The sequence below is a fragment of the Stegastes partitus genome, unplaced genomic scaffold, assembly GCF_000690725.1.
Source record: "Stegastes partitus isolate 25-593 unplaced genomic scaffold, Stegastes_partitus-1.0.2 Scaffold110, whole genome shotgun sequence".
NCBI classification, from domain to species: domain Eukaryota; kingdom Metazoa; phylum Chordata; class Actinopteri; family Pomacentridae; genus Stegastes; species Stegastes partitus.
The window spans coordinates 790,146-815,512 of NW_007577841.1; the positions used below are offsets into that span (position 1 = coordinate 790,146).

The following is a 25,367-nucleotide window of genomic DNA, read 5'->3' on the forward strand; positions in this document are numbered from 1 at the left end:
CTTACAGGTCACCGCTTCCTGAAAGATGATCTTAAGCCATTTATCATAAACTAAAGTGCTTCACAACATCCACGAGTGTTGCTCATCAACTAAAGCAGTAATTCCTGCAGTTCATCACAATCCTTTGCTCCTCATGCAAACAAGTAACTTGATGACTCATGAAGCCGCGTTTATGATCGATGTTGGTCATTTGAAAAGAGTGAACGAAGATGCCTGAGCACCACTTTGTGTAAAAATGCATTCCAAAGTTCTGCAAGAGCAATGCAGCATGTGGCGTCAGCAGTCAGGCTGAGCCAAAGGAAGTGCATCCTCTAAAGTTGAAGTCTTTCTAGTATTAGATTCATTCTTTGTGTTACTATTTCTGCCACGGCTCAGCAAGCAAACACTGTCTGTTAGAGCACAGAATTTTACATGCACCAGAAAACTCAGCTGTGGAGCAACTTTCTTTGTATTTATTCCAACATTTATTCTGTGTGTTTCACCGGGCTGACTTGATTATTATATGAAAGACACGGTTCATTCTTACACTTGTTAAAAGTAGCGTTTAAAGAGGAGCTCGGCTAAAATTGGAGGACTGATTTTTGCTTCCCTGTGCGCAAAGTTTAAGTACATCACTGTTTGGTGTGACTGAACTATATTTCCGGTCATGTCTGATCCCACCCTCTTTGATGCCGGATGAAAAATGCAGCAGAGATGAACCTCTGACCTGGAAAGAACAGCAACGACATGACTTTGAAGCATTGCATTAAATTAGTCTTAAATAAATGCCTTACATTTGCTGTTTTGACCAGCATCCACCTGCACTGTGGAATATTTCAATTTACGGCCATGTAGCTGCTATTACTTATAAAGTTATATATTAACAGATTAAACAAAATAAAACTAGAAGAAAAAAAAAAACATTAGCTTCTTCCTCAAAGGAAACTCATGGATCTTTACCATAAGAACATCTGTAATACCCAAAATCTAAATGTATTGTAATACATTTTTATTTTTATTTATATATTTATTTTTGAGTTTGCTTATTTATTTATATATTTCCAACTGGATGGGGACCAGATCTGTCCTCCCTCCACATCCTATGACGGGCCAGCCCTCCTCTGTCCCGCCCTCAGCCCAGCTCCGCTCCGGCAGGATCCATCTCTGCACCGGGACGCACGAAAGAAGAAGCTGTAGGGAAACCGAACAGGCGACAGAACCGGAGGAAGGAAAAAAAAAAAACACACACACACACACACAAGCTGCTGCTCCGCAGTGTGAAGGCGGTACGTGTTATACAGAGCCACCAACAACCGGCTGTCCTTCCTTGTTAAAACTGGACATCACAGCGGTGATACTCCGGAGGTCCCACTTGGCTGCTGAAGACATGCATCCTGCAGGACTGTGCCAACAGTGAAATGGTTTGATCTTCGCTCTGGATAGATCCGTTTAGTCTTACAGAGGACAGGAGGAAGAATGAAGTTTGCGGTTGCGGTGTTGTGGTTCTGCCTGGCTCTTGAGAAGGCTACTATGCAAGGTAAGAAACTGCGAACTGTTGAAGCTGTGCAACTGTCAGGACCTTTCTGATCTGTGCGAAAACAAAGGCCAAATCCACTCGGGGTGCAGAATTTCTTTCTTTTTTTTTTTCCATCTCCGATTGAGGATCGTGTTGCACGAGCAAAACACATCTCAGCACGTCACAACCTCATTATTCAAACAGACTAATTGGACAATGTGCCGCGTCCTGCTCAGGGTTTCTTTTTTTTTTAATGAAAGGTGTTTGTATAAAGAAGCGATCATATTGTAGAATTCAGATGCGATTGCACTTTCAATCGTGCGAGAGAGCAGGACAAAATGATGGGGTCAGGTGAGAGGAGCACATTCATGATTTATTAAAGAGTGAGTGCGCAGCGCCCCCCTGGGGATGTGTGACTGAGGAAGGGCTCTATAACAAGCTACAGGAGAAGAATAAAGGACAATAAAATTACAATAAACAATGGAAAGAATGGGAAAGAAGAATTCCCTTACATAATAAAGCTGTGACTTGGGTATGTCTCAAAGGCTTTGTTATGAAATGGAAATATTGTGTCATTGTGGTGCTGAGCTACTGAACAGCAGTCACTTGGTCCAACTGCTGTCTTCTTCCTGCCTTGTGAATGTGTGTGTGTGTGCAGGTATTACTCACGTTGTGGCGACCTAATCCTGTTTACAAAGTCACATTGAGGGGACACATCTTCCTCACAGGGACAAAAAGCAAGTCATACCATGCATCAATAAATGTTTAGGTCAGACTAAGGTTAAGGTTAGTTAAGTAGTAATTACAGTTTATTTTAGAGGAAGTATCTGGGAAATTAATGTGAGTCAATGTAATGTCCTCTGAAGTCATGCACGGCTGTGAGTGTGTGTGCGTCTGTATGTGTGTAGAGGTATTTGATCATGTTGATATGGGTTCACTCCAGAACCACTCTAATCATGAGATGGAGCAGCCTTGGCAGTGCATGGCTGATATATATATATGGACCATCCAGCATCATGCACACTCAGCTCTCAACGTTTTACCATTTTGAACAGGAATGAGGAATTTCAAACTGAATTCACCTTTTTATACCCAAATTTGAGCTGTCTCACTGGGCTTCTCTGAGAAGTCAAAACTTAAGTATAACATTCAACCACAAAAACAAATTTTTCTGTTCAGGAATGCTCCTACTAATTTGACATCTTACGTAGGAAATAATATTGTGCTTTACAATATTTTCATTTTTTTTTGTAATACAATAAATTTGAAAATTCATGGATAACAACAATAATTATATTTTAGCATTGAAAATATTATTTTGGCTAAAGAATTTCTACATACTGGTTTATTAACCATTACAGAAAGATATAAAATGATTTTGGTAATTTTGGTAAATTTGGTAACAAATGATGTTAAGTTTTTGGCATAAACCTTACATTGAGTGGTGGTCTAATACATTTGTAAAGCACACAAACACACACACACACAGACATATCCATATATGTACATATCCAGAGAGAGAGAGAGCGAGAGAGAGAGAGAGAGAGAGAATGGGGCGTTGAAAATGATTAACTGTCATTCAGTGGCCAAGTAGCTGTGCCAATGTCAGTTCACAGTAAGTTCTTGAGGAATTGCATTTTAAACTGACATCAAGGTTTCTGCAAAGGAGTGTTGATGAATGATCTCTTTTGGGGGAAAAAAAAAGTTGGCATGAGATTATGTGCAAGGAGTTTAACGGTTGGGTTTGTCAAAATTAGAAAAAAAAAGAGAGAGAGAAAAAAGAAAACCGTAACTTACTCACCTCTAATGCCATGCAGATATGTTGGATCTTATCTGTCTGGGTTTTTATGTATTCATCTTTGAGATTTAGATTGAGATGAAGGGACCTTTGTGGTACTCACAGCATTGATCATGCTCAATAGGAGAATTTCTTTTGAAAAATAAAGTCCCCAACTACTGAGGATAATCCAATGACTTGATGCCAAGTTTTCATTTTTGGTTAAAGCATTTCTAGCAGCTGCTTACAGTTTAGCCTTTATGTACTGTGTATTTATATGTAGGTTGGCTGTGTACAGTGCAGCACACATGTGGTCACCTCTGGTCCTGTGATGTCCAGAGTCTCTGACATAGCATGACCATGTGTGTACCAACATGTGGGGGCATGTGCATTCAAATACGCAAGGCCATTATGACTAATGGGATTAACCAATGTGAAAAGTCTTGGCTTCCCTAGAGGCACCTATCTCAATGCATCGAGGATAAACAAGAGCAGGGCAACAGCGCATAATGTCAAGCTTGCATTCCACACAATTGTCAATGGTCTGGAAGCATCTCATTAGAAATCAGTGACACTTAGAAGAGTTATAGAACAAAACTGCTGTAAAAAGACAAAAACACAAAGTTAAATTGTCATTTATATGCACTTGTGCGTAACCAAGAAATGGGTTCCCCTCTGTTTTCCCTCTGTCCCATTACTCCTCTCAGTGGTACATCCTGCTGTGGTTCCACAGTGAACAGATGGTAACAGTGTCAAGGTGATCACACCACTGTGCTGCCCATGGGGTGTTTCAGATTGAGGAGGAGGCAGGGTGTATGTTTGCATGCTGGGTGACCCCTGTGTCTCCATCAATCATCAGCAAGGCTTTGCTTCTCACACAGACACACAAAGTGTATGCCTGTGGTGGACACCTTGTGACGTTGTCTTCTTTTGTTTGGCAAATAGATGCTTACACACACACCTACACACACACACACTAATGCATCATAATTTCCCCACAGAGAATCAACCCCATCCCCCAAACCATCACAGTGTAGATTCTAATCAATACTTTCCCCTTCACCTCTGCTCAATCAAGTGCACACAAACACACACAAACACACACCCACAGGGTCAATCAGCATCTCTCTGAGGTAAAGAGCTGGCTCTTATAGAGGAATCCATCCCTGCCGTGTTTGACTAGTGTGGCTCCTGTGTTTTTCTTGATGAGGATCTTGAGACGGCGCTGCTTCCTGTAGAGATGGTAGATGGATGGATTCAGCTGACTGAGTGCGCTGATGCCCCGTTTCAAGTCTTAACAAACTGAGTGCAGATCTGATGCAATGGGAGGTAATCTGCCTCACAGCGTGTACTTTAACTTCTGATTCCAACACACCCAAGAGGAAATGAGAGGAGACTGGAAACAGGCAAAATAAGGGTGTCAATGTGCTGAGTTTCCTGTTATTACACATATTTTGTGTTGCTTTGTCATTTTAAGAATCGTGACCAAGACACATAGTGAAGGGAGAAGGATGCTTTACAGTTTAAAAACAACAACTCTCCTTTACTGTCTTGTCAGAAAACAGTACAATAGTGACATTGTTTATAAATTAATGCAAATCCAGCATGACAATTCTGTGTTGCGATTTCTTCGAGCTAATCAATTGACATGTACTACTTTTTTCTGTCAGTTCACTTTTTTTTTACACTTCATTATTCTTTAGATTTAGGTTTAAATGGAAACAAAATTCAATGTTTCCCATTTATGTATATTCTGTAAGCCATACTTGTACAGTGAAAACAAGGTTAAGCAGTTTTTGCAAATTTTATAAAAATCGAAAACTACATTTTCTCAGAAGCATTCAGACCATTTATTCAGTATTTTGTAGAACTAGGTAGCTTCCGGTTATTGTCTCTTCAAGCTCTTCACACCTTGATATGGAAGGATTTTTTTATTATTCCTGCCAGATCTTCAGTTCAATCCAATCCAATTTTATTTGTATAGCGCAGTTTACAGCGCATGTTATCACACAGCGCTTAATAAAGTAAGGTATAGACCTTACAAATTTAAACAGAGAACCCAACAATCCAAAGTAGGCTTTGGACTTCCTCTGAGCAAGCGGTTGGCAATGGTGGGAAGGAACTAAACCCCCCCACCCACCCCCCCCAGATGGAGGGGGAAAAAAACCTCCGGCAGAACCAGACCCAGGGAAGACGGCCATCTGCCTCGACCGTTTGGGTGAGAATGGGGATGAGGGGGTGGGGAAAATAGGATAGCAGATGGAGAGCAAGCAATAGAACAGAACAATAAATATGAATGTAAGTCTTTTGGGGGTCGGTGAGGCTGGAGGTCAGGGACGTGAAGCTCCGGATCCTGAGACGTCTGAGGAGAGCACAGGACAGGACCTTGGGGGAAACACAGAGTTAGTGACATGTAATGGTGGTTATAACTGTATGGAAAGAAGAGAGAAGAGAGGAGAGAAGAGGAGAGGAGAGGAGAGAAGAGAAGAGGAGAGGAGCGCAGTACATCATTAGAATCCCCCGGCAGTCTAAAGCTATAGCAGCATAACTAAGGGACAGTTCAGGTGATCCTGAGCAGCCCGAACTATAAGATTCATCAAAGAGGAAAATTTTAAACATAACCTTAAAAATAGAGAGGGTGTCTGCCTCCCGAACCCAAACTGCGACCTGATTCCATAAGAGAGGAGCCTGATAACTGAAGGCTCTGCCTCCCATTCTACTTCTGGAAACTGTAGGAACCACAAGTAGACCAGCAGTCTGAGAGTGAAGGCCTCTGTTGGGATGATAAGGTACAATACGGTTTTTAAGGGAAAATGGTGCTTGGTCACTGAGAGGTTTTATGTTCAAAGCAGGATTTTAAATGCCATCCTTGATTTTGCAGGGAGCCAATGAAGAGAAGCTAATACATGAGAAACATGATCTCTGTTACTGGTTCCTGTCAGAACCCTTCTTCTCAAGTTCCTTCAGATTGGATGGGCAGCATCTGTGAACTTCTATCCTCCAGTCATTTTACAGATGTTCTTTGGGGTTTAGGTTTGGGCTTGACTGTATATTACAGGTCATTGCCACGCTTATGTGCAGTAATTTTCGAATCCCTTTTTCTTCAAGGACCTCTCTGCATTTGGTTACATTTATTATTACCTCATCCCTGACGAGTTACCTTGTACCTGCAGTCCCATAGCATGATGGTGCCACCCACATGTTTCACTGTAGAGATGGTATTAACAAGTGACCAACAGTGGTCGGCGTTCAAAAGGTATCCTCCTTGGAGTTCTGACCAAAGAATCTTAAATCTTATTCTCAAACGTTAAACACTATACTTTAAAGCTTTATCTCATCAGAACAGGGAGATGTGTTCTGTCCTCTAAGGAGTCCTCTAAATGCAGTTTGACAAACCACAAGTGGCCTATTATGTGCCTTTTACTCCAGAGTGGCTTCTGTCTTGTCACTCTACCATAAAAGCCTCACTAACATGGAGATGGTTGTCCTTTTGGCAGGTTCTTCCTTCACTGTAGAGGTCTTCTGAGGTTCTATTAGAGAGGGTTGGGTCAGTAGTCAACTCATGAACCAAGACCCCTCTTGCTTGAATACTCAATTTGCCTGGATGGCCACAGCTATGAAGTGTCTTGGTGGTTCCACACTTCTTCTGTTTCACAATTATTTAGGCCATGATGCTTCTGGAAACATCTACATTTTTAGAAATAGTTTCACACCCTTTCCCACATCTGTATGTCACCACAATTTTATCACTTTGGTCTAAAGAGAGTTTCTTTTTCTTCATGGCTTAGTTTTTGACTAGAAATACTGTGTGAATTGTGTTTACATATGCATGTGTGCCTGTACCACTACATCCATTCAATTGAATTTGCCACAAATGGACTCCTGTCAAGTTGTAGACAGCTTAAAGATAATTGAAGCAAACAAGAATGTACCTGATCACAATTTACAGTACCATAGTAAAGGGTTTGAATACTTTGGTAGATGAAAGGTTTTATATATATATATTTTTTAAATTTTGTTTTTACTTTGGCATTATGAGCCAGTGAATGTAGATTGACTAGCAAAATTTTCTATTTTATATATTGGAAAATAAATCTACAACATAATAAAGGGCAAAAAGTGAATATGATTAAATACTTTCTAAATCAACTGCAGCTGAAATTAAGTTAATATTTTCTGTTATATTGACCTGTTCAGTTTATTTTTTTAATCTATTAATACATTTATAATTAGGGATGCCCTTGTTACATCTCTCCATGAAAGCACAGCAGCATTAGGTAGTATCAACTGATATATGCAACATGTTCAGAAGGATGTTCAGAAGGGATTGGCTTGCACAACACAGAACAGTGCCTCTGTGTTACGATGCAAGTTGAAATGGGAATTTGTTTTCTCCTTGCTATCTGTTTTGCTGTCTGTTCTCACTCCCCTTGCCCCAGTTAGTGTATCCTTCTGTACCGACCTCTCCCCTTCCTCCTCATTCTGTCTGTTTCAGACACTAGAGGGAATTGCTCTGGGTCACTCTGTCTCACTCCTTTCCTTATCAGCTCTCTCCACTCCTCTGCTGTATTCCCCTCATTTTAAGAGGCTGCTGATTCGAACTTCTCATTTCTGTCTATCAGTCTCTGTTGTGCCACCAAAGGCTGTGCCAAATATTGGCCTCTTATGCGGACAAATGCTCCGAGCTTTGAGCTGATAGAGCCAGTAAGTTGCTAAGGCTCTCGTGTGCAGCTCAAGTACAAATATCACATGATGCTCTGAGCAGTCCGTTTGCTCTAGGACAATGTACCAGGGCATACAGCTCTTGATAAACAAATCTGGCCATAGTAGAAGCCAACTTTAACTTGCTGTATAGTCCCTGAAAAGTCTAACTACTAGACTATACCTTTTGCTTTTATTGACAGGAAAGTTTCTCTATTCGGTCCAAGTTTTTACACCCATATACATGTATTTTCAACTGATTAGTGAAGCTGAACAAAACTCAATTTCACATTATAATTTTGCCTGGTCTTCGCTGTAACCGTCTGGCTGAGAGAGTTGATATCGCTCAGCTGTTTGCAAATGAATGGCGACTGGTGAAGTGAAAGCACTGTTCCTTCATCCCACAGTTTCCGGCTCAGCATGAACGTCACTCTTTAACTGACTATTATGTCTTGTGCCTGACTGCACATAGCGCTCTGAGCTCAGTTTGTCTCCCCTGGCAATTGTTCTGTCTGAGGTGATCATGTCAGCATGATCATTTTGTCAGCCTTGGGAGCCTAGATGCATTCGCTCGGCCATGACCAGCTGTCAGTCCGAGGTTGACTGTGTGTGTGTGTGTGTGTGTGTGTGTGTGTGTGTGTGTGGCTGACTTTAAAACCCAGACTTAATTTTTCCTCCCACTTACTTTTGAGACTAAGGAGAGATGTACACTTTATTCATGCATGACTTTTTGTATGTTCTTAAATATTTCCAATTTGAAAAAGGGTGCAGATCTGTCGGTGCACATGAATGCTACATACATGTGAGCTGAACAACCATGTAGCTCGAGCTGCAACTAATTTTATTTTTTAGTTTTATGAACATATTAATTTACTTTATAAAATGTATAATAAATGTAAATGCATATAATAGAAAAAAACAGTAATTCCAGTTTATCAGAATACAAAATAACATCTTCATATGGCAAGCTTTGTCCACTATAAAGTCCAAACCCCTAAGAAATTAAATTGACAGTGAGGAAAAAAAATTAAGCCATTAAAACATCGTATTTGATAATCTAAGGCCAGTGAATGGTAGCCCAGGCTTAAATATCATCTACTGGATAAATTGCCCTAATGTTTTATACAGATATTCATAGTACCTCTACGTATCTCTATGGGTACATGATGGATTGGTACAAATTTTTTCATAGACATTCATTGTTCACAGGTAATGTACTCAATATTTCCAGATTTCTGCAAGCTTTCATTTTCTCCTCAGGATTAATTGTAGCATCTCTTGACTTCTTATTAAACTCCAACATATAGATGTTAATTTAATTTAATATTTGGTTTAAGGCCAAATACCTTTAAAACAAATGACATTCCCCTCAACCTCAGCAATACTTTGAGTTTAGCGCTCATTAGCAAATGATAGTATTTAAGATGTAACTATGGTAAAAATGACACTTGCCTAATATTAACATACTGACTGTGTCACTGTGAGCCTCAGAGCTGCGAGCACGTCTGCATATTACAAAATGTGTATACAGCCTTCATACAGTAGAAAAGACAGCACATTATCAGAGCAGTATAGAAGACCACAGAGGCCAAAGACGTGATATTTACATTCAACTTCATAAGCAGCAACAGCTTCAGTCTCCAGTTAGTGTACATCAGCAAATTCCTGGCTGTTGGCCACCTGCATTCTGGCAGCTTTCTTGAGTCCAACACATAATCACTGTAACACTAAATGTACATAAAAGAAACAAGACCAAAAAAAAGGCCTTAAACGTAAAACTACGCTTCAGGTACAGTGCAAGTAGAGCCATTGTGTGGTCTCTGTAGATCGCTGTATTGATTAAAACAGAAACATATCTTTTCCATCAGACACATGCAAAACAGCAGCATGTTAGCAAAGCAGTACAGGAAGCCCTGTGACAGATGACTGAAGAAACTTGATTACAAGACATTTTGCTTAATAAATATAACATTTTCTGTGGAGCAGTGTCTGTTATTTAACTACCTATTTCAGCACTGCTAAATCATATCCATGTTTATGACCATCACATGCACACTGTCCCAATTTCTTTTATCTTTATTCTCATGCTCCTTGCAGACCAGGAGGACTTTGTGTCGCTGGCTGAGATGGAGGATTCCTTGCTGAGGAACCTGTTCAGGGGCTACCAGAAGTGGGTGCGCCCCGTCCAGCACGCCAATGACACCATCACCGTACGCTTTGGACTAAAGATCTCACAACTGGTTGATGTGGTGAGGAAATAACATAGACAATCTCAAATACACAGGAGGCATGTAACGTATAGGTAGTTATTTCAAGTTTTACTTACAGGGAATGGGTCTGCTAGGTTATGTATGCAAGACCATGTAAAGCAAGGCTCATGCATGCTCTGTCCTAATTGTTCAGGGGTACACATGAGAACACAAACACCTGCATGAATAACACCTTTGTGAAATTTATCATGGTTGGTTTTGTTTATTTTCAACTCTGTTGCATTCATTAAGGCCACAGTTTGTGCTTTTGTTACTTGTGCTGTTGTACTGGATGGAAAAGGAAGTGAATTTATATAAAATTGGTAACAAAGTGGAACTAAATGAATGTTAGGTTAGGCAGCCTGTAGTACATAATGGTCTGGCTGCACCTAGCTAACATTCTGCTGTACAGAGGGAAAGCTCTGGCTTGTTTGCATTTCTTTAAACCAATCACAATTGACTCGGATAAAGCTAAGGGAAGGATGCAGCTTCAGTGTCTTCTGAAAATACTGATGCTGGAATTGTTTGAATTTGCACACAGTGAGACAAGTACTGTTATTAAAATGGATGATCCACCAAAAAAATTGAAAAATAGTAGGGCTGCCTTACTGCATGATCCACATTCAGTACAAATCTTGAAATTTTCAGTGTGGTAGGTTGTTAGCGAAGAGGTTGTTGTTGTTTCCTGAAGTGAAAAGGATTTTGAAAATGGTGACAATCACATGGTGAAAGGAAAGGACAAAACCAACTTAAAATGAGCAGCTAATGGCTTATACACATCGTCTACATCTGGTGAGTCAGAATAGACCAAGATCACGCTCAGCAAATATCAAATTTTTATTCATCGGAGTACTACGCAGTTCCTTATTTGAATTCCTGTGTTGCCTTTGTATTCAGAAGAAAATATAGCACAAGAGGGACTGGGGACTATTTTAGAGGTAAACAAGGCAATACATAGAAGTCAATGAGCAGAATTTGCCAGATGTTGTTTATATCAAGGGAATAAACACAAATACGTAGGATGACAGTTTACAGTAAGAACTGTATCAAAATGGTTATTAGGGCAGGTCAAAAGAGGAAGTGTTGTGAAGATGATATGCTGAGGACAGAAGAATGAGGTTGAAGTAGGATGAGGGTGAGGAGCTGAGGGATTTAAAAGACTGGAAGGTAAAGGAAAAATGAAAGAAAGGTTAAAAGAGAGTGGCCTTGCAAAGCAGCAGAGGAAGTAATGAGGCCATCAGGCTAAGAGGAACCAGACTGCATTTATTATTTACACAAGGACACACATACACGTTCACAAAGCCGCTTGGCCCAGCTCCTCAGAGGGCAACATTTGGACTACATCAGCATTTTTGTACTCCTGCCATGCAGAAACAACGTTTAGGACAGTGCCATCTTGTGGTAGTCTGGCTAAACTACTATTATTTACACCCTGTTAACGCCTCAGATCAATGTTTTTCCAGCAATGCAATCAGGTTTGCTTCACGGCCTCTTGAGGGCACACAAATCTATGACATAGATTTTCCTGATTCTCTACTTTTTACATTACTTCAAAGCTTTTTTCTTGCAAACTCCGCAGCTTACAGTACAATGAAAACTATTCTATCCACGTTCTCCTCCTCCTCAAACTCCTCCACCACGCTCTCTCTCTGTGCCTTTTACTGTTGTTTTTGTACAGTAAATGTCAATATTTCATATTGAGCAAGATGAAGAGCAACACAGTTGTACTTATGCGGCTATTCTATATTAGTTTTCCAGTGATATTGGCTTTTTTGCCTCATTAAATGTGATAGATATACCCTGAAGCAAGGCACTTAACCCCTAAAGCTGTTCCACTGCGCTTCCTAAGTAGCAAGGAAAAGAAGCAATTAATCCACTTAAAAAATTGAATAAAGAAATCTTCTTTCAGGCTTAAATATTTTCTTTCATGCCACTCAACTTTTTGTCTCTAGCTTTTGGTTTGCTCCTCATTAGTCTTTCTTATCATCCCCAGTCAGCAGATTTCTAAATAGTGAAGTACATTTTTTGTGATTTTCTTGCAGGATGAAAAGAACCAGCTGATGACTACAAACGTTTGGCTCTGGCAGGTAAAGATGAATACTAACTTGACCATTTACAAATACTGGATACTATGAGTTCCTTCTTTAACATCTGTGAATACTTGGAGTTTTTAGTTCTCTGTCATATTGCTTAATTTATACACAGTTTGATGAAGAACTAGTAACTACAAAAGGCTACTTTAACTATTTGAAAATGGTGCACTATCACATTACTGATGGTGCAGTACGGCTTTACTGAACTACTATTCAATCTAAAGTAAATATTGTTAATTGTCCACATATTTCCAGATGCACAACATGAAGAACAGTACCTACATTGATGAAACTGAAATTTCAGACTAATACAGAAGAGAGCTTTGCGGTCACTGAAGTTGACAGTTTATCCTACATGACTACAGTACAGCGACAAAGTGTCCGCAATGTATCACTGGCCATGATGAATAATATATTAGCTGAAGCCCTATGTACTGTTTAATAGATTAGGAAAGGTTTAACCTGCTATTTGCCTTTGCTTGTTTTCTTTTTGTTGTCATTTCAGCATATATCCTGGAATTGATTCCTCAATAATGATTTCTGTTACATATTACAAATATGTTTGATTATTAACTGCTACTTAAGACAACAAACATTTTATGTCTCAACCTAAAGCTGGGTAGGCAGCAATTATTTGGCATCAATGGGCAAAAAAAACTCCATAATAACCCTTCAGCATCTTGTAATTTAAGCCCATGATGGGAGACGTTCCCAAACACAGGCCATTTAACACCAGATCAGGTGTGACATACAGTATAAAGAATAACAAAATCCACACTTAATGGTCAATGTGCAAGGTGTCATAGAAACTTTACATGTGCCAGATTGTACATTCTTACAGTTTGTTCTGTGGCAATTTTAGTTATTGGAAAAAAAAAAAAAAGTAGGATTAATTAATATGGGAAATTAACAAATATTTAACTTTAGCTTTTTAATGTGCCAATACATAAATAGTGATGGAAGGGAAACAGAATTCTGCTGCAAGACATTCAGCTGTAAACAAGGTGCATCAGAGAAATCATATCATAGGAGGAATTTTGGTAGCACACTGAGAGGTGCAGACAACAAAGAATGGTAGACTGCAGTGACAGATTTATTCTTGCTGTTTGTTTGCACCCTTGTTAAATGTCAAAAGGAGAAAAAGCGATGCGACATCTGATTAGATGTTCAAGTGCAGAAGCATTGTGCTGTCCGTGCTGCTGAAATGAAAACCGTGTCTCATTCAGCCTTGTATGCTAAATGCATCATATATGGTCATTCGTCATATGTATTCTATTTATTTTTTAAAGGAGTGGGTCGATGTGAAGCTGAAGTGGAACCCAGATGACTATGGGGGTATTACCTCCATCAGAGTGCCTTCAGAAACTATTTGGCTGCCTGACATTGTTCTGTATGAAAAGTGAGTCACACAGCACTCTGCACACATTAGCGGCACATTCTGAGATAGTGCTTGGTAACTTTGGGGCTCATTTGTAAGCGAAATCAATTTGCCCTTCCTGACTGCCATTTCTCCCACTTAATATTCCCCCTGTGTGTTCTGTCACATCTTACCTCCTGCTTCTTTTCCATGTCCTCTCAGTGCGGATGGTCGCTTTGAGGGCTCCCTGATGACCAAAGCCATAGTGCGCTGGGACGGCACCATAACGTGGACTCCACCTGCCAGCTACAAGTCCTCCTGCACCATGGACGTCACCTTCTTCCCCTTCGACCGACAGAACTGCTCCATGAAGTTCGGCTCCTGGACTTACGATGGAAACATGGTGGACCTTGTCCTGGTGGATCACTACGTGGACCGTAAAGACTTCTTTGACAACGGCGAATGGGAGATCCTCAACGCCACAGGAGTGAAGGGAAGCAGGAGGGATGGGGTGTACTGGTACCCGTTCATCACATACTCCTTTATCCTCAAGAGGTTGCCCTTGTTCTACACCCTGTTCCTCATCATCCCCTGCCTCGGCCTGTCCTTTCTTACCGTGCTGGTGTTCTATTTGCCATCGGACGAAGGAGAAAAACTGTCACTTTCCACCTCAGTGTTGGTGTCTCTCACTGTGTTCCTGTTGGTCATAGAAGAAATCATACCTTCGTCCTCAAAGGTGGGTAGACGATGAGGGTTTCACACAGCTCTTTGTCAAGTTTCTACTGTACTTTTTCACTGGCATCCTGCTTCTTCATGTGTTCACTTATTCTGATTGTAATCTTAATTGCAGCATGCCCTAATTAAAACAGATCACATGCAGAGTCTTCTCAATTACCTGCTGCTTCAACTGCATGCCAACCTAATTAACAAGCTATTGACTTCAGATACATCTCAGTCCAATATAAAACTCCACCGAAAGCAGAGCTCAAAACATTAATGACTGTCCAGAATCACTGATTTTATATATATTAGTCCACTATTAGGCAGTTTTCCTCAATATACTTCCATAATTTTGCCTGAGATCTCTCCTGGGAGTTATTACGTGCTAATAAGTTATTGTGGATGACAGTCGTGAAAAATTTTAGTTAAGTTAGAGTAGAAATACTACTGTCAATGATTTGAGGTCAAATATGCATATAGAGATATATATTCATTATACTCTTATCTATGGTTGTGTTGTTTCAATTGAGGGCTGCAAAATGGATCGGTGGTTAGCACCGCTGCCTCGCAGCAAGAAGGTCGCCAGTTCGCGTCCCAGTGAGGACACACGGGATCATTCTGCGTGGAGTTTGCATGTTCTCCCCATGCAGCGTGGGTTCTCTCAGGGTTCTCTGGCTTCCTCCCACACAATCCAAAACATGTTAAGGTTAATTGGTGATTCTAAATTGTCCGTAGGTGTGAATGTGAGTGTGCTTGGTTGTCTGTCTATAAGTGTAACCCTGCAATGGACTGACGACCTGTCCAGGGTGTCCCCTGCCTTCGCCCTAAGTCAGCTGGGATAGACTCCAGCCCCCCATAGACCCTAATGAGGATTAAGCGGTGTATAGATAATGGATGGATGGATGTTTCAATAGAGGTTTAATAAGCATAACAAGTGCACTTTTATTCTTTAAAATACAATTTTTTTCTTAAAATTTTGCATTCAGAATTGTTTATATCTGTGTTTCATAATGAGAATACTCATCATAACATGGGTACTAATAACATTCCACTATGTTTTCCTGCACAAAAGTCCTGCATAACCTTAATACACCGACACTGGTGCTTTTACTAACGTTGTTTGACTGAACTTTAAAACCGGGATAATTCTGTACGGCCTTTATGTAGATGTAGTGGGAAGATTGCAATTTAAAGCAGAATAAAGAGGAAAATACTCAGTCACAGTGCCTCAAAATTTTAAAGCGTAAGTGGAGTACATAAGTTAATGTAAATGCCACCACTGGGAAACAAATTGTGCTGCACTGCAACTCATAAAGCCATCATGACTAAATAAACATCAGCTTCTCTTATGCATTACACAAGAAACATTTTGGAAACCAGCAATATATTATTTTGATTATTTTACCAAACTACAGAAACTGTTAGATTTTCAAAGACAGATGTACTGAATAGATACAGTAGTGTGTTTTTATGAAACTCATAATATGTATATTTAATGTTTATAGCACCTATAATACACATTGGAGTGAGCTTTCTACTTGATTGCATAACTGTCACATTTTCAAATCTACAGGTGATCCCACTGATTGGAGAGTACCTGCTCTTCATCATGATCTTCGTCACCTTCTCCATCATCGTCACCGTCTTTGTGATTAACGTCCACCACCGCTCCTCTGCCACCTACCACCCCATGGCCCCCTGGGTAAAGAGCCTCTTTCTTCAGAGACTGCCCAGACTGCTGTGCATGAGGGGGCACACTGACAGGTAACACATGAGCAGCTGTAAATAAAGATTTTTTTAATCCTTTTTTGACAGGAGTTAATACAGGAGATTGATGCCACACTAATGAATTTATGGTAAATGTAAAGACATACAGGCCAAAGGGTTTTCAATTTGCAGAAATGCACCATCTGCACTTTAACTCTCTGAACCCAAATCAGTTTCTGTGCATTTCTTTCTTTGCTCCTCTCACATTTTCACTGAATGTTGGTTCATTTTTCACTGCAGTGTAAAGTCCTGCACTTCTACTAAAACAGCACAACCATGGCTAGAAGTGGAGAGAACTCAAACATGTCTTTTCTGCAGCATGACACAGTTATAATGCCATATGTCATGAAAAAAATAAGAAAAAGCAAGTTGAATTTATTTGATTACTTTTTTTTTTTTAAATATGAAAAAACATGGAATCAACATGTACAACATTTTTCCAGGTGCCCACAGGTGTTGCCAATACTGTGAAAAAAACAGTGTGTCTCCACAGACTCCAGTCATCTTCCTATTTTATTTTTTAATTCAATTCTCTATACTTCTCTCCTAGCTGCTCTGTGTAAATGCAGACAGTTTAGTCCAATTTAGCCCAAATATCTCAAATTTTTTGATTTTTGGTTGCAGCTAAGTCACGAATAGCTTGTGCTGAGGAGGTCAGATTTATTTAAAAATTTTTTTTTTTACAAAGTCCAGTTAAAGCAAACCGTTCACATTTGGTGATGTTTTAAATGAGACCCATAACGTCGTTTTTTAGAGATATCACAATTTTAAGCTTAGTTTGGGGGAAGCTTTTCGATGAAACTGCAAGTCACAAGTCATTAGTTCAAGGACTGTCAAAAAGTTTCTAGCTCTGATAACTGGTGGCAATTTGGCTTTTTTTATTTTTTTTATTTTTTTCTTATGTTTTTTCAAAGATAACATGCTTTTTGAACCTGGGGAGTTTGGAGTTCAGAGGGTTGATGAATATGACAGTAAACAGTTTTTTTAAGTGAACTGAACTGATATAATATGCAAAGAATGAGCTTAAGAGGTGCTGGTTGATCAGGACTAAGCTCGCCCAGCTGTTTCCCCCTGTGTCCATCCTTTTTGCTAAAGTGAGTCAGTTTCCTTCAAGTAATTTTATATTTTACATAAGAGTGCTATCAGTCTTTCCTTTCCAGAATAAATCAGAATCTGCATAAGCAAAATAAAAACAACCAAAAAAACTCACGTCGTGCTATTCTCTCCAGGTACCACTATCCAGATTTCGAGATGCGCAGCCCGGAGCTGAAGCCCCGCCGAGGTGTGGGGAGGAGGGGGGTCCCTGGGCACAGTGGCGGTCAGCAGAGAGGCCCCCTTGGAGGAAAAGAGGACGAGAACCAAGCCTGGCTGGCGATGCTGGAGAAAGCCACAAACTCAGTCCGCTACATCAGTCGTCACATCAAAAAGGAGCACTTCATACGAGAGGTGTGGGAGTGGGCGGCCATGGAAGATAGCATGCGACAAATGTTCCGATCCAATCCAATTTTATTTATATAGTACTTTAAAACTCCAAGACAGACCAAAGTGCTGTAACAAAGAAGCAAATATAAAATAACACATAGCACACAAGCCGAAACACAATGTTCCTGCAAGCATGCTGTGTTCCATTCTCCTTGGATTTCTTTACATTCTTGCAGTTTTTTTACTCACTAGAACTACAACTCCTTTTTTTGTATCATAAAGCACTCATAGTATTTATTGTGTCCTGAATGAGGGATGTTTTTTGCTGTGAACAATTGCTTGGATTTGAAAAAGACTCACAGCTTTTTTTTTTTGTCTCTCTCTTTATCTGATTGTCTCATCAGGTGGTACAGGACTGGAAATTCGTGGCTCAGGTGTTGGACAGGATTTTCCTGTGGGCCTTTCTCACAGTGTCAATACTGGGAACTGTTCTAATCTTCACCCCCGCTCTGCAGATGTACCTCAGCTCACCTTAATGAACACACACACACACACATGCACACATGCACACAAACTCACAAATACTCTCAAACAGCGTATCCTTGTGTTCCAGAACTGTCTTTAACTATGATTTATGGATAAAACTCAATAAAACATTCACAGTTTCTGTTGCATAAACAAGCTCGGGCTACAAACCTTTACCTCCCTGCAGTTTGATTTGCACCCTGTAATGTCTACTGGAAACCGTAATGTTCTAGATGCAACTTGTTGTATGGTGTGTGTGTATGAGGGTGCAGGGGAGTGACAGCAATAAGCAGGTTAAAGTAGCGTGTATGATTTGAAAATCCATGTTTGTATAACTGTATCATTGTAATTATACATGCAACAAAATGCACAATATCACTTCATGAGTAATGAGTTGTTTTATGTGTCACATGCACTATGTTGTCCAGCCAGCTGTTCTCTACTGTCTGTTCTGTAATGATGATCAGAATAAAAAAAGAAATCTGAAATCAGTTTTCCTAAACTGATGATTACAACCAGGCAAAGCAAGCAGCTGTGGCTCCAGACGGTCAGAGGGGGCAACAGACTGCAGGTTTACCATGTTTTAGTTGGTTTGTGTTAATTTAACTTACGACAAATGCATTTAGTAATACAGCTTGTACCACAAAAATGCGAGAAAATGAAATGATAAGAACCTAAAAGTAAAACTGCAATAAACTTGGTTCACATCGTATAGAAGTTGGCAATGAAATAAAATACATATTAGAATATGTTAGCATTTTGGGGTAGATTGGGCTTATGTGGTGCATATTTCTGGATGAATTTACACCTTATAAACTTTCCTAAACAAAAACGGCTACATACAAACTGTAGAGAGAGCAGAAGAAAGGGATGGTCAATGGGGGCATTATTATAATTATTATTTTTTACATTGCACTCCCTTAGAGGGTAATCCATCACTGCTGCTGTTCAAAAGAGCTTCAGGGTGAACCACAGCAGGCCATATAGTGTGAACCAATTATTGTGTGTTTTTGGCTGTAATAACACAGTCTTGCCACCAAATGGCAGCAAACACTTGTTTTTCTCACAAAAACACACAGTGCTGTTTCCAGACTTGCTTTACAGACACAATAATGACATAAAAATATTCTCAAACACGAGTCATGAGCTAAAATGTAGAAGTGAACACAATAAATGTACATAACCTATTAAAATGGCATGAAAAGATGCATTCTTCATTCGCAGCAGGAGCAGGTTACGCTCATTAATGGCTAACAGGGCAAATGAAAGCCTGTGAGCTCAGATGTAACAACAGCAGTGGGGTGTTGTGTATCATATAGTACCATCAGCACCCTTCTGATCAGCTCTACTCAGGCTTCCCTCAGTTTGCTAACAGTAGTAATCAGTAGTAATTACAAGAGTAGACAGTGACTCACAGTTTCCGCCACACTTTATTTTCCCTGCTGGCTGAGGTTTGTCTGTTTTACCACCAGCCTTCTGGTTGGTAGCTGCTCTAACTTCACCACCATATATTGTTACAATTGGCAGTCCCTGGTGAGATCATAGTGTTGTGTGCTTTGGCCTAGTTTTTGGTAGACATGTTCTCCGACTTATTATAAATGGCTGGCATGCTTAAGTGAAAGTCGCTCCCCAGTTTCCACTGCACTTGTGCAGTCTGACCTCAGCCAAGTCTTCTATTATTCACGGCAACAGATCTGACTCAGACCGACAGGTGTGTGTGTGTGTGTGTGTGTGTTTCCGAGTGCACAGGTGTGTATGTGTGAGACAGAGTTAAAGTGCACGAGCAGCGTACAGTGTGTGTTTGTTTGTGCGTGACACAGACGGACTGTGACAGAGGGTGGAAGCCCCTCAGGATTTCATACAAATAAACAAGCCTTCATGTCCTTCAATGGAGGAAAATGTGTGACCATATTTCAGACATGCAAAATATTGCGAGGGGAATTCCTCTTTTCAGCAAAAAAACAGATTTCATGTAGTTACTTTTCTGTCGCTGCTGGGAAATTCATAATTTAAAACCACTAAATTGTATAAAAATGAAAATCAGTTGTTTGTATCTCCAACACAGTAAGCTGTGGGCCATTCTCTATATTAAACCTGGTAAAGCCACAACAAAAGCCTGTCCCTAAATTTAATTTAAAAAAATAATATTATTTACCTTTTTATCTAATAAAAATAACTACATTGCAGCCAACTGCTGTAACTGCAACTCTGTTTAGTAAGTAGGTGCAGTCGTGAGTATAGTTGGATTATGTTTTCATCCAAGTTTAGAGCACATTTTACTTGGTTTTTAAGAAAATATGCGCTGGAACATATGAATTGATGCATATTTCCATCCACTACTGTCATGCAAATGTTTGTTCAGCTTATTGAAACAAAGCCTTCTCTGGACAATCATTTCCTATCTGCATCTACCCCCCAAGTCACACCTCAAATGAAAGAAAGCAACGTGAAAAATGTTCTTGAGACTAACAATTTGAGAAAGGTTGCAATCTTTACAGCATATTACTGATGTTGTAATCTTGCATGTTTCATGTCTGTTCAGTGGAGCTGAATTATCAGTGGACACTTGACCAACAATTTAGACAAACAATAATATAACTATAACATATAATAACTAACTGCATCTAGGCATTTAATGTAAATACTAATATGTTAGTGTTGAGCAAAAGTTAAACACATCTTGCTAAGTGTTGTCTTGTGTTTTGAGGATTTTTAGACAAAAATCAAAGATGCATGGCGAATTCAAGCTTTGTGTCAGTGGTTCTGTTAGATTAAAGGTTCCAAGGTAAGCAGGTTTATTGGAATCTACTTTATGGACACTAAAAATGTCTGGACTAAATTTCCTGGTATGGCATCACAAAAGTCATTTGGATTTATCCCCTGAGGACCATGAATGTCAAAATCCAATTTTCTGGCAATCCATCTAATAGTTGAGATATTTCAGTCTGGTTCAAGTTGTGGTTTAACCAACAGAGCAACAGGCAGACTGACGTTACTAACCACAAAAGTCAAGTCAGTAATGTTGCAAATAATTGAAAAAAAATAACTGCAGGACATTATACAACCTGCTGATATACATCTGGGGACATAAGCCACTAAAACTTGGTGAAGATTGCAGGCAGTATTTTTCAATTTATATGTATTTGAACTGAGTTTGTTCCACCTGACTGAAAATGCGCGTCTAAATCAGATACTACTGTATAAATCAAAGTCCTACCTGACTTGACTTTATGTGTCAAGTATTTCACCTCAATACAAAGTCAATGCTTTACTGAGAGAGTGGCTTAAAATGACACCATCAAAGCTCGCACTGAACAACAGCCATGCAAGCATCTGGTTTCTAGTTTGTTTCGTATTGACATGGGATGTGTTGAGATTATTTTGTGCGACTCTAACGTACAATTCCAGTAGCAATGAACAAGAACAAATTGAAAAGGTGATCATGAGAGCACCGTGGGGAATTCCTGGGCATGTATAGAAAGAGTCAATTTTCTGCTTCACATCTGTTGTCACCACTGTGAATCGAAGCTCATCTGGATGGAAGGGCTGAAGCACAAATTCTCTACAAGGTTAGTCTTACATGCATTCTTAATGAAGCAGCTCCAGGTTGTGCATCATGGGGGAAATTACACAGTAGGGTCCTGGCTCTGCGGTTGCAAGTTCTGGGAGCGATCTGAACATGCATCCGCATACTGACTGAGCTCCAAGGGTGAGAAAAGCCGTAAAGTAACTGCATCTCACCTGTGTTATCCATTACAGCATCACATATACAAACCGTGGGCTTGTATATGTGCACATGTGTATGCATGAGCCTTGTGACTACATGAATCAAACTGTCAGGAGCCCTACAGCCCTGTAAAAAGCCTGTTACAGGTGCAGCAAAACATACTCTATTACTCACCTCAGCCTTCTGCATCTGAAGGTGGGATCTGTCTTTCAAAGAAAACACAGCCTGAACTGAACGTGACCTTTATCTGTTACATGTTCTGCCGTGAGACTAGACAGTCTAAGTGAAGAGCGTTAATGTTTTGCACCCACAGACGACAAGTGAAAGGGAAGAAATAGATAAAGAATTGACGGACAAGTCAAACTGGCAACCGAAGAGGTTTCTGAAAAAAGATAAGCTCTTGTGCTGTAGGGAGATGCTGCACTGGCTGTTAATGGTTATGGATCTTAACATAAGACTATATCCACTTCTGTGTTAATATGGTAGATATGATGAAGGTCACATTAAAATGCTAAATTCGTGAAAAGGGCACTGTGTATGTTACCACTGAATTATTGCATTAATTAATACATTTACTGCATATTCTTAAGATAAATGAACAGAACATCATGTTCTCTACTCTGCAGAACATTTCAGCATCTTTCAGCTCCTCAGTTTGCCTTTAAGGGACAATAAAGTTCGAATGTAAGCTAACTTTACTGTTCTGGTTCTTTATAACCATTCTACACCACATGTCCAACTGTAGCAGACAGCTGCTGTAAAAAAAAACCCCAAAAAAAACAACTCTTAAACACACAATGTATGCTACCTACCCAGAAACAAAGGGGTTATTTCCCTCAGATATTAGTGGACCTGAATGTTATGCAAAACATCCTCTTGTGATTATTTTAACAGATTTTTCTTTCTTTCATTAAAACAATTATAAAAATGAAGATGTGAATTTTTGCTGATATCCTTACCAGCATCTGCCAACATTTTATCTTCATCAAAAATTGCAGCTCCACTTGCACATATTTTGATAATATGTTGATTAACTTTTTAGTTGGTGGAGACCAAAACAGAGGTAAAAGAGGAGTGACTCGTGGACTTAGATTAATTAATTAATACGCCAAAAACACACCTCCAAATGATATGCTAACATTGCTTCGTGTCTGCCAGGTGTCAACCAGGCATTAAAGTGGCAAAAAAAATAGTGGTTTATGCAGTAATTATGACATTCATTAACAAATAGCATTGATTATACTTCTTTTTTTTTCAAAGCCACTTGGAGAAATAAGTGGAAAACACAACACTTACATATTGACCCTTTTAAGCTGATATGATGATCTCATTAGCAAACGGTTACTTATTTATATACTTTATTTATTTATTTTTAGTATTAGCTGGTTGCTAAACATGTTGCTCTGCCATTTAGAGGTGAGATTCGCAGAGATTTTGCTGTTTCTTTAAACATTTGCCTGCTGCATCTGGGAACCTGAACTGTGAAAAGTGGTGAGACTGAACCAAAAGAGGAAAGTTGTAAGTCCAAAGTTAAACACTGAGCTGAAACTGGCCATCAAGTTCCATAAAGCCGAGGGGAGCTGCAGCTCCAACGTGGTAATTCTCTGTGGGTTCATCACACTTAACAAACATTGTCACATTGTTCTCACATTGTCACTTGCTTTAAATTTTTCATTGACAGTACCTGCACTCGAGTCACTTCTCTTATCACACATATACCAAAGATTTTTTACAACATTGTTAAGTATTCTCTGGCATATACAGTGGTTGTCATCTCCAGCCTTATGCGTGATGATTCTGTAGGAGTTGTTTGTATGTTTTTGATATTTATGGCATGCACTCGAGGCTACTGTGCTGTATTTTTGTGATAAAGGGAGGCAAGGATCTCTTTAGGTTGGACTACAATACACACACACGACTACACTGTAAATAAACAGGTGCACACATAGAAAAAGGCACACAACAACACACTCTTTCATAAATACACACACAGTACCAACCATACCTTCAGGCTCAGCCAAAAGGACATTTATTTAATGTGAGCTGATTGCAGTCTACATACATGTATAACACTGTGTCCAGACTGAAGCCAGAGGGACTTTATACACTGAGGATAGAGTAAAACTGGAGAAGGGGGGAGTGATAGATAGTGAGAGCAAGAGAAACGCTGCAGGCGCTCTCGTAATGGTCTGAGGACATCACTGTATTTTATGCTCAAAGGCAGAGCTGTGAGAGTACAGAAAACAGATGAAGGGAAGCAGAAAAAAGGGAGGGGAAACGGAAAGCTGTAGAGGAAGAGGAGAGAGGCCAAGATCAACAGAGTTTGTGTGGCAGATGGACGGAGGGCGAAAAGAAAGCTGCAGAAAAGTGATGGCGAGTGAAAGAGAGTGGGAGAGGAAGACAAAAGACAAATGGGAGGGGTGGCATAAATGAGCAGGCTAATGAACGAGGAAGCAGATCATGAGTGCATCACCCCAAACAACAACTTGAAATGTCTCCGTGCAGGCTAATGAGGTTGCACACAAGCTTCCCCTCACACATGCAAAACTCACAACAATGCTTGGTCTCGTGTCCCGGCTGGTAAAGGTGCGCTGCTTGCGTGCCCTAAAGATGTTGTTCCTCCGGCTGACAGCACCACACTCAAGCTCAAGCAAATGTCTTGTTAGAGGTAATTATGTGATGCAATATGCTTTAACAGTTGGCCACATGCACCACAATTCACCTCAGTGGACGGCTGCCACGCTGATTAAAGATGCATTCAGTGGTGCATGCTAACATGAAATTGTGTTCATCTAACTCAGCTCATCATCTGCACGGCTGCTGCAGCAAAGAGAGGCTGAGAACTCAGTATAACAACATCCATGCATTATCTGTACACCGCTCACTCCTCACTAGGGTTGGGAGGGGGGGCTGGAGTCTATCCCAGCTGACTTAGGGTGAAGGCAGGGGACACCCTGGACAGGTCGGCAGTCTATCACAGGGCTACACTTAGAGACAGACAACCAAGGACACTCACATTCACACCTATGGACTATTTAGAGTCACCAATTAACCTCAGCATGTTTTTGGACTGTGTGGGAGGAACCCGGAGAACCCAGAGAGAACACATGCTGCATAGGGAGAACATGCAAACTCCACACAGAATGATCCCAGTGTCCTCACCGGGACGAGAAACCTTCTAGCTACAAGGCAACGGTGCTAACCACCGAGCCACCTTGCAGCCCATATAGCAACATATTGCATGAAATGGTTTTAAGTGTTGAGTCTGTGATGCTAAAATCTTTGGAAAACTGATAAGAAAAATACAGAGAATCAGCTTATTTAAACACTCTTCAAGGAATTTGGTTGAAAAGGTGTATAGTCTCTAATTTAAGAGGGGAAGAAGACTGACGTTACATCTAGAAAATTCAACTGTACTAGAACAGGGGTCGGCAACCATAAACACTCAAAGAGCCATTTGGACCCGTTTCCCACAAAAAAGAAAGCACCAGGAGCCACAAAACCCTTCTGACATCTAAAATTAAGATAACACTG

At 40.1% G+C, this 25,367-nt stretch overlaps 1 protein-coding gene across 1 annotated transcript; it reads left to right on the forward strand.

Annotated features, from left to right (window-relative positions):
- Positions 1-1,455: 1,455 nt before the first annotated feature.
- Positions 1,456-18,587, forward strand: LOC103354528 (neuronal acetylcholine receptor subunit non-alpha-3). Its single transcript, XM_008277933.1, has 8 exons — positions 1,456-1,516; positions 10,071-10,222; positions 12,265-12,309; positions 13,605-13,714; positions 13,895-14,408; positions 15,966-16,156; positions 17,389-17,605; positions 17,986-18,587. The coding sequence occupies exons 1-8, from the start codon at positions 1,456-1,458 to the stop codon at positions 18,115-18,117; spliced, it is 1,422 nt and encodes a 473-aa protein (XP_008276155.1). The 3' UTR covers positions 18,118-18,587.
- The last annotated feature ends 6,780 nt before the right edge of the window (positions 18,588-25,367 follow it).